Raw genomic sequence first — 9,889 nt, 5'->3', positions numbered from 1 at the left:
CTGCAAAGGGTTACTGGAGGCTTGGAGTCTTCTGCTCTGTCTTCTGTCTCTTTCTGGCTCCTTGGTGTTCACATTTCTTCCTGGGTCCAGCTGGGTTCCTGCATGCCTGCAGAGCCAGGCATCCAGTCTCCTGGTCGGTCTGTCCATGAAGCCTGTCCTTGTGAAGAGGGAATGAATGACCTGATCTCTCCCCTTGAGTCCTTTGGCACCTGTAATCAGAAAAAAGCATGAGGTGGGGGGAAGGAGAATGGGGTCATGTAGTAAAAAAAGAATTGGGAGTTACCTCTGGCCTGTCCCTGTGTGATGTAGGCATCTTAGAGAAGCTCAGTCACCAGCTAGAAGGACAACTTCCTGAGGGAAAAATGAGGGTAGAGAGAAGGAACTAGGAAATCCGGTTGACAAAACTGTAAGAGCAGTTTCCCTGGGACTAAAGGCAAGAACTGGAAGAACAGTTTTCCTAGATCCTGGGGGGACAAGAGGAGGGTAAGGAGGGAATGGTGCAAGAAGCTGGGAAAAAACTCCTGAATCTTTGGAAGAGAAGAAAGCCAGGGTCTGGGTAGGGAAGAGCTAACAGGGTAATTGAAGAGTTAGGTGGCTTGCTGGGTTTCATACTTAGGTTAGCAGGGCAGTTCTCTTGCTCAGGTTCAGGTTTTTCAGCAAAATAGACCTGCCATTGAAGACTGCTAACCCAGTCTTCATAGGCAGGAAGTGCAGTAAAGACCCCAGGGTGAACTGGGCCCCTACAGGCATCACTGAAGCTGTGCAGCCCTGCCAGGAACCATGTGCCCATCACATTGTGCACCAGTGGCGATCCTGATAGGCCCTGGCAAGGGAAGAAAAGACCCGTCACCATTTGACCCTAAGCTTTCCAAAGACTTGGGGCCAGTGGAAAAGCACAGCTGTGCTCCCTGGCCCCCAGTATTTGCGACAGTGAAAATCTAGTTAAGTAGCTGGGGAACCGTGTTAAAGAAGAGTTTGTATGGAGAACCTTTGCTTCTGGTGGAGGTCGATGAGGTTCTAGTTGTAATGATCCTTAAGTCTTTTCAGTGCAAGATCCATCCGAAAGTCCGAGGTCTCCTTGACTGGCGTAAACTAGGAGTGGCCCTGGCACTGGGGCTTTTTTTTGGTTTCTAGGCCATTGCTCCGTAAACCCCAGTTAACAGCTCCCCAGCCTTACCCGTATGGGATCCATAAGAATTGGGGTAGTCCAGACTAGAGAATGTTAGTCTGAACTTGGGGGGTAGCTGTTAACAGGTGTTCACTTGTTCATTTACGGTGGGGTTAGAAGCTACTTGGTGTGAGTAGGAGGCAACATTAGGCATAAGAACTATGGGTTGGGGACAGCTAGGTGGTACAGTGGATAAAGCACTGGCCCTGGATTCAGGAGGACCTAAGTTCAAATCCGGCCTCAGATACTTGACACTAGCTTTGTGACCCTGGGCAAGTCACTTAACCCTCATTGCCCCACCAAAAAAAACCAAACCCAAAACCTAAGGGTTAAAAGCTGATTTTGAATCCACCTTAGCCTCCCCAAGGAAATATAAACATGAGAGAAGCCTTTGGATTTGGGGGTGAATTTAGGAGGAAGCCTAAAAAAGGTTGGGTTACCTGAAACCCCCTTACCTTACAGTGGACGGGTTCCCCCACAGCACTGCCACAGAGCATGCCCGGGAGGATAGGGACACCCTCCCCACCGGGAGCAGCATGGAGTCTGCTGCAGGCTCTGGGGCCAAGGAGAGTCACAGGAACTGCCAGGGAGGAGTCAGCATCTGTGAAGAGAGGAGACTCCCAGCTCCTTTACAGGTTTGGGTTTGGGTTTCAAATTGTACTTATACTCCCAGCTTGCCCGAAGTGCCTGGGTCACATTGGATTCCCTAATGCCAGCTTGGGTGTAAGGGTCTCTCCATCATGCCCATCTCTTCTCTAAAGAGGACCCAGGTCCCATTTCAACCTACCTGTTCCCTTTTGGGCTCTCCCCTGGGCCCAGCCACGGGCCCCCTCAGGTAGATGGTGGGAGGCATAGGGCACACAGAGGGGGCGAAGACTGGGACCCAAGGTGACAGGTTGGGACAAGAGCAGCAATGCGATATCATGACCACCCTCTGGGTGTGTGTAAGCACCATGAAGGGTGAGTTGGCGGAGCCCTCGCTGCTCCTTATCCCTACCCAGCCCTACGCTCCACTCCTCCAAGGTTTGGCGCCTGTGGGAAGAGATCAGGGTAAAGGATATAGAAAAGAAGGAACTTGAGTATGAAGGGGCTAGTGTGAGTAAGTCTTGGATGTGAGGGGCAGGCTTACCCAATGAAGCAATGGGCAGCTGTCAGTACCACTTCCTCAGACACCAGGGCCCCTCCACATACATACTGCCCAAGATACCTCAGTTGTGCATCCCAGGGCCATGGGGAAGGAGCGCCAGGATGGGGGCCTTTCCCCTTCAGTGAACCACAGGCTACAAGAAAAAGACACAGCCTCCAATACCTGGACCAGATCCTTATTATCAGTAGCCCCACAACTTGAGTTCATGGTTCCTAAGCTCCCTTGGCATCTGGAGCCCTCCCCATCTTGGGTTGGCCTAGTTTCTGACCAGATGGTCAGTAGCTTCCACCTCAGACAGGATTTTCGTTGGTATTTAATGCAGAAATGTAAGACAATAGTTCTAGCCTTTCTCCCCACCGCCTTTAGGCCTTGTTTCCCTGACTCTGAGTGGTAGGAAGCTGCAGTTTGTGTCAGGTTGCTTTTCCAACCTGTAGAAGGTACTAGCTGTCTTTCCACCCTGAATTCAGACCCAGGCATCCCTGGCCCGTACAGATACAGCTGTCCTCATCACTGCTCTCCAAGACCTCCGGGTTCTGGTGGAAAAAGGCAGCGCCAGAGGCCTGAGCCTGTAGCCAGGGGGCATGGCTGGCAAGGTCAGTCAGCAGCACTGGGGTGTTCTCTTGGGCACAGCTTGAGGAGAAGCTGATGATTCCAACTTGAACCCAGTGCCCATCTGGCTCCTGACATATCACTGGGCCCCCAGAATCTCCCTAGAATGAATAGAAGAAGCATTGGTGTGGAGATTCCAAAATCCCCATGGATATCTCAATATATCTAAGTGAAGATATAATTGGGCAGATCTTTCCATCTTCTGTAGATTTCTTTTATGCCCATTCACCTCCCTTGTTCTTTCGGTCCGTTCTTGTGTCTTCATATGTTCATCCCATCCCCCAAAGCATTACTTGGTAATCAGCTGTTCTGCCTGCTCATCTAGGCTAGGCCACACTTCCCCTGCTTCCTGAATTCCAATGTCTAGCCTGAGGCTCTCAAGCCCTCTGTTACTACCTAGTCCAATTCCCTCCTCCAGCCCTAGTAGTACCTGGCAGGGGCCTTGACCTCCAGGCTGGGCCCCAGCGCACAGCATCCCATGCCGAGCTGGACTGGAGAGCTGCCGTACATGCAGACGATTATAAAGGCAGTTACAGGTGGGACGGCTGATAAGACGAAGGCGCAGGTTCCTGAGGATCCCAGGAGCTGAGGGGGATATGAGGCTAGAGAGGCTAGGTGCCTGGGATGGGGGGACACGACTGGAGGGACAGGCAAGGAAGCCAAACAAGGGCCCAAGGACAAGACTTACCCCTCTCAGTGCCTTGGCCCCATCCAGTTGCCCAACAGGAGGCTCCAAAAGGGAAGCGGTGGCTGGGTTGGGGCAGGCAGATGGGAGACTGGGACAGGCTTTGGGTCAACTGGAGGAGGGCCATGTCTGAGCCCTCAGTGTAGTGGTTATATGTCTGAGGGAGGTGGACAGAGGCCACACTGACCTCCTCTGCCCCCAAGCCAGTCCCCTCCTGCTGCAGAGAGCCCAGTACCACTGACCAGGAACTCGGATCTGCCGCAGAGATCCTAGGAAAGGAAGAAGAGTAGTTGAAAGTTAGAAGTTCCTGGCCTTGGAGGATTTCTAAGCCTAAGAAAGGGTTTTGTTTTATTTTTTAATTGTCCTATGTAGAAAATTGTATCAAAAGAGGGGAACCCAGGGGCAGCTAGATGGTGAAGTGGATAAAGCACTGGCCCTGGAGTCAGGAGGACCTGAGTTCAAATGTGGCCTCAGAAACTTGACACTTACTAGCTGTGTGACCCTGGGCAAGTCACTTAACCCCCATTGCCCCATGCAAAAAAAAAAAGGGGGGGGGAGCTGTCATGAAAGATTAGCCAGGACAGTTGGTGCCTAGGTCAAGGAAAGGAGTCCCAACCCCAGGGTGAATGGGTGAGCCTATCCAGACTAACCTGTCAAAACAGTGAGCAGCTGTGAGGACCCAAGTATCCGAAACCAGGGAGCCGCTACAGACGTGGACTCCTTGTCGTCTCACACTTGCCTGCCATGGCCATTCTCCTGGCATGGAATTAGCCTCCTGCGGCTTGGGAGGGCCAGGACCACGTTGCCCACAGGCTAGAGATAAGAGGAAGCTTGACCCTTGGCATCCCTGCTCCCTTCTGGGTCAGCCAGACACCATCACCCCCAAATAAGGCTCAGCCATATTCAAGATTAGACCTTGGTGTCCCACTCCCACCCCCACAGTTAGATCCAGGCATCTCTGGCCCTCGCCCCATCTCCTAGATCTTACCTTGTTGAGCTGCATGAAGTCCTGAAAAGAGACAGAGATGCTGGTGAGTGTTCAGCTTGGTGTAAGGGAAAATGGTGGACTGAGATGGGGTCCCCAGAAAGGAGCTGGCATAAGGGGTAGAGGCCCCTTAGCTCCTCCCCTCAGAGACTCCATGACTCCATCACCACCACCTCCCAGAAGGAAAATATTTATGAGATCAAGAAGCAGTTTTTACTGGAACAGATTCAGAGCGTCAGGCAACACTGAGGTAATTATTTCTCCTCCCTGAGCTCTGTGCTCAGCAATCCAAGGGCCAAGGAGGGGGGCCTTTGGCTCATTCCTGGGACTTAGGTAGCACTCTACCTTAGTGTTCAGTTTCCCACCTTTATTTCCCTTCTGGACCTCAGGCATCCTGTCTCCTAGGTGAGTCAAAGTTGATTTTGAGAAGGATGGGGGGAGGGGTGTGAGGGAAAGCAGTTCTGGCCATGTTTACATGGAGGAAGAAGGAACCCAGAGATCCTACCTCCCAAGTCTCCAGTTCACCATCTATCTGCTCCAGGAGGGTAGCAGGAACTAAAAACCCTCATATGCTTCCCTCTTCCAGGGAGAGTTCCCCAGATAGGCATTCCAAAAGCATATACCCACACCTTGATACACAAAGACAACTAGCCGATCATCACAAAGAGCAGAGCGGATGATGAAGTCACAGATTGTCTCACAAGGAGTCAGTCACGGTCACATAGCCACAGACTCACACAGATGGTAAGAGGCACATATAGAATTATACAATTAAAGAGGGATGGGTTTAATTGTGGAGTCAGTCACACAAATGAACTTTCCGAAGTAGCCTAAGTTCATGCCCCTCACCCCAGACTGCCCAACACAATACCCCTTAGAAAAGCTCTATGATCACACACCCAGCCTTGGAAATGTTTCTCCCAGGGGCCCACAGCCCACCCTCTTTCCCTGAATAGTTGATGTCCTTTCCCTCCTACCTTCCCCCCCAAATCTCACCCCTTGAAAGAACCAGTGCTTCCAGTAAAAGTAGTCCTGGTCCCCAGCTCCACTTCATGCTACTCCCAGCTCTGCTCTGGAGCTGCCCTCAGGGAGGCCACCAAGTCTCCTTTTCCTTGGGGAGCCCCACCTCCAGTCAAGTCCCACCCCCATCCTGCTTCACTCACCAAATGAATTCCTCCACCCTGACATAATCCCAGTTTAGGGCAAACTAACCTGACCCTGGGGGTTATTAACTATGAAGGAATTACTGCTTTTTCAGAGAACCCCTCACCCCCAGAATATGGATGGGATGGCTCAAGTCTCCTTATATATACCCTCATAGCATCAGGAGGATAGAGGATAATTCAAGCTCTGCATGACTTGGGGATCAAATAGCCGTATTCTCTACTGCCTCTACCTCCACATCCTTCAGAATTGTAATTCAACATTCATAACAGGCAACATTCCCTCCTCACCATGCTGGCTTCAATACTCCCTCTACCTCTTTCTGGTCTTGGTATTGGCTCTTGCTTACAAAGGATAAAACACAGACCCCTCAAGACAGCTAGGTGGTATTTTTGGATAGAATGCTGGGCCTGGAATCAGGAAGACCTAAGAAATCTAGCCTCAGACACTGTCACTCCGGGCAAGTCACTTAACCTGTCTGTCTCAGTTTCTCCAAAAGTTGAGGGTCAAATGAGATAATAAAGTGCCTGACATATTAGGGGCTTAATAAATGCTTATTCTCTCCCCCTCCCATTCTGGAGGAGACTGGCCCAATACAATTTGAGATATTATTTGCATGTCCTATGGCTTTTTCCCCTTTTTCTTTTCCTCTCATTTTCATTCTTCTTAAGCCCAGTTCCCTTCTTTCATTCAGTTCCCTTTTGGCTGCCTCCTTTCTTGTTCTTTATGGTCCAGTTAACCAACTCCCCAGCAGTTTTCATCACATTTCCAAATCTAACCTGGCAAAAATCTGTTGGCCTGAGTCATCCAAACTTAAAAAGATGTCTGATCCCAGGGCAACCACTGACAGCATCCAAAACATAAGCACTTTCTTCATTCTCCTAGTTCTTGTGCTTCCAACAAAAGCCCAGTCTTGTCTTTATTCCCATCCCAAATGCTATCATTTCCCCATTAGTCTAGGCCTCTCTTCCCAGGCCTAATCAATCCAGATTAAGGGATGAAATAACAGAATTAGGTTGTGGTTTAAAGGGTGCTATTCAAGTCCATAGGAGAGATGATGTTCCCCACTGCAGAGATCTGTAAAGTGTAGAAGGGATCATCCCAGGGGGCGAGAGACAGGACATATTTCCAAGGGCCTCTCCTGTCTGGGGAAAGGGATCCCTTCCTCACCAAGGCAGGCTGAGAGGGCAATGGGATAAGGACCTAGGGGGTTACTCCCCATGCTTGGGGCCGATACTGCCTGGAGCCTTGCTGACTCTGTAGACTGGGAAACAGGACCAAACAAAGTCCCAGCACTGACTCACAACCTCACCAGCCCCCCAGGCCTAAGGTGGGGACTATATGGAATGCCAAAGGAAGGAAGTGGGGCATCTTGGCCCAAGGCAGAAAGAGTCCACATATCCATATAGTCTTTCTCATTTTCTTTATTGAACAGCATTGATTAGGCTGCCCCCCCCACCCCATAACAGATCAGCAGTTTTTATCCCAGCTTTTCCTAGAACTGATAGTCAAGGGGAAAAGGGTGGAATCAGCAGGTGACTCCAGAGACAACTGATACAGAGCAATAGGAGCCTGACTAGAAGCAGCTTTTCCATGGGGAAAGGTGGGAGAGGGGATGGTGGCAGTAACAGTCTTTGCATGTGGAAGGCAAGAGGAAATATGGCAGAGATTCGAGGGGAAGAGATGGACAGCAAATTAATGGAACAGTCAGGCTACATTGTGAGCATGGGTCCTGCCATCATCCGCCAGTCTTCACCCAAACTCCAGTAGCTGATGGGACGGGCTCCTGGGTGAGATCAGTTTGATATGGGTTTGGTGATCCTCACTAGGGCCATCGATTTGACGTCAGTGTCCCTTTTTATTGCGGTCCTGTGGGCCCGAGGGGCCCGTTGCCTTCTGGTAGTTGAGTATAGCTAGGCCCAAATTGATGGCATAGGTGGTGACACAAACCAGGCAGAAGTCATAGAGCACGAAAAGCAAGATCCAGGCTAGGTAAACTGAACCCAAAAGAGAAAGCACGGAGCTGAACAGCAAGACTGAGGAAGCCCACGGAGCACTGTAGCAACCTGGGGGAAGAAGATTTAGCTGGAAAATGAGCATCTTCCTCCAGGAAGTCTTTCTAGATTGCAGCAATGCCATATGACTACCCCTTTCAGTCATGTTCCAGTAAGGGCCAATACTGATCTCTACTGACTATTGGTAAACAGCTGTATCCACAGTCTTTATTTTCCCCTATCAGTCCTTGGGTAGGAATCGGGGAAGGTCATGCTTAACTCTTGAGTTGAGCCCATTCTGGTCACTTGGTTCATTTTGCTAACTGGGAATGGGGGAAAGTGGAAGGGGGGGGGGGTTGAATCATGAAGAAAGTAAGGATTCTAGGAAAGGATGGGTGGGGCTTATGGGGGAAGAGGTAGGGACTGTGGAGAAGGGGTGGGCACTGTGGGGAAATGGGCTGGGTCGGTGGGGCAAAGGGACTTCCCACTCACCCAGAAGTAGCTGCTGGCTATAGAAGATAAGGCCGAAGATGCTGTTGGACTGGTTCAGGATGCTGTCAGGACCCAGGAAGGGTTCCACCAGCCCAAAGCCCTTACTCCATCTGAAGGGTAGAGGAAGGGGGAGGGGAGGAGTGAAGGAGAGTCAAGTTGATCTGGTCCCAGTATCACACCAGCTTACTGTTTCTGTGGAAGGGGTTAGATTGGGCAATTTGGGAATACCTATAAAACCCTCCCCCAAAAGCTAGCCTTCAGACAAAGCAGCAATGGATTGAATTCACGGCCTGGAGAAAGGAAGAACTAAGTTCAAGTCCCATCTCAAGTACTTCCTATAACTGTGTGAACCTGGGCAAGTCACTTGTGTGTTTCAGTTCCCTCACCAATCTCCCGTGGTGGTGGTGGTGGTGAGGACCTAATAGATATCTGTAATACAATTAGCACAGCGCCTGTCACACAATGGGTGCTTAATACATACAGGTTTCCTTCCTTTCTCCAAGACCCAACGGTATGAGCCCATGGGGGGTGGGGAAGGGCACACTCCCCACCCAAAATGCCACATGGAGATGGTACAATAGTGCTTGATCGAATGGATCCCAGGGTCAAGCTAAAGAAGCCCCTCAGTCCTGGGCTCACTTCTATCCATAGCTCCCAGGATACTCTAAGGCAATTCTCTGCCCCGCCCCCTTCCCCACCCCTCAACTCCCAGGCTCGGACAGGTAAGAGGTCAGGGCCTTGAGCTTTTCCCTCTCAGAGGGGTCCAGTCGTTAGGCCAATGACCTCCGGGGGAGATTCTGCCACGTCAGGCTTTCAAAACCAGCCGCAGCCATAGTCCCAGCAATGCAAGCTTCCGTGCCCTAAGATCCCCTTCAGGTGCAGCAATCACCCTTCTTTCCCGCTATCAGGCACAGCCCTGGGGATGGGGAATAGGGGGAAGCAGCCCCTCAAAAGTCGAACGCGGGCCCTCCGAACCCCGAGGCGCCCCCAGCTTCGCCTACCCCACCCGGAACAGCCAAGGTGGCCCGGCCCGCGCCCTGCACTGACCCGGCTCCTCCCATTCACCCCAAACCACGAGCACCCCTCTCCGTGCATCATGCACCCCGCTCCCCGATGCATCCCCGTGCGCTCACGGGGAGGAAAATACGCGGGAGCAGCTGATGGACTCGCCCAGGTCGCAATAGGCGCGGTACTCTCTGCTCCGGGCGCGCTCCGCCTTCACATGCAGCGCGTAAGCAGAGAGCGCGAGCCCCGCCAGGCATAGCGCAAGCCGCGCCCTCCCCGGGCTCCCCCAGCCGGCTGGAGACACCATGGTAGTTCCCCGAGGCAACCGAAGCCCGGAAACTAGAACCGAGAGACAAACAGCCACGGGGGTAGCGACGGGGAGGGGGGGGGGGACTAACGGGAGCCACGCCCACTCTGCCCTGCAAGGCGATTGGCCCGTCGATCCGAACCTGATCGTCCAATCCGGGAAGAGGCTTAGAAAGATAAAAGAAAACACTCGCTGCGCAAAGGCCGCTGGGAGTTGTAGGAAAAAAAGTTGAAGAGCGTCAAGATTTTCCGGCAAAAAGGGAAAACAAGGGAACAGATTGGAAGCCGTAGAGTAGAAGATGGAGAAATTGCGTGAAGAATGTTGGCAATTAAT

The 9,889-nt window shown here is 51.7% G+C and overlaps 2 protein-coding genes across 3 annotated transcripts; both read right to left on the bottom strand.

Moving 5' to 3' along the window:
* Positions 1-66: 66 nt before the first annotated feature.
* PRSS53 (serine protease 53) lies at positions 67-5,648 on the bottom strand. Its single transcript, XM_043964872.1, has 12 exons — positions 5,591-5,648; positions 4,598-4,618; positions 4,260-4,422; positions 3,613-3,878; positions 3,355-3,509; positions 2,806-3,025; positions 2,298-2,448; positions 1,956-2,200; positions 1,624-1,769; positions 613-823; positions 284-351; positions 67-209 (listed from the first exon to the last, which is right to left on the bottom strand). The coding sequence occupies exons 1-11, from the start codon at positions 5,646-5,648 to the stop codon at positions 329-331; spliced, it is 1,659 nt and encodes a 552-aa protein (XP_043820807.1). The 3' UTR covers positions 67-209; positions 284-328.
* A 1,516-nt stretch (positions 5,649-7,164) lies between these two features.
* VKORC1 (vitamin K epoxide reductase complex subunit 1) lies at positions 7,165-9,641 on the bottom strand. 2 transcript variants are annotated; one of them, XM_043979169.1, is made up of 3 exons: positions 9,378-9,641; positions 8,245-8,354; positions 7,165-7,824 (listed from the first exon to the last, which is right to left on the bottom strand). In XM_043979169.1, the coding sequence occupies exons 1-3, from the start codon at positions 9,554-9,556 to the stop codon at positions 7,604-7,606; spliced, it is 510 nt and encodes a 169-aa protein (XP_043835104.1). In that variant the 5' UTR covers positions 9,557-9,641; the 3' UTR covers positions 7,165-7,603. The 2 variants fall into 2 exon arrangements, with proteins under 2 accessions (XP_043835104.1, XP_043835105.1); XM_043979170.1 differs by having other exon boundaries at positions 7,165-7,755.
* Positions 9,642-9,889: the final 248 nt, after the last annotated feature.

This window comes from Dromiciops gliroides, chromosome 1 (genome assembly GCF_019393635.1).
Source record: "Dromiciops gliroides isolate mDroGli1 chromosome 1, mDroGli1.pri, whole genome shotgun sequence".
Lineage (NCBI taxonomy): Eukaryota > Metazoa > Chordata > Mammalia > Microbiotheria > Microbiotheriidae > Dromiciops > Dromiciops gliroides.
The sequence above is the reverse complement of the archived record's forward strand: the minus strand, read 5'-3'. Positions and strand labels throughout refer to the sequence as shown.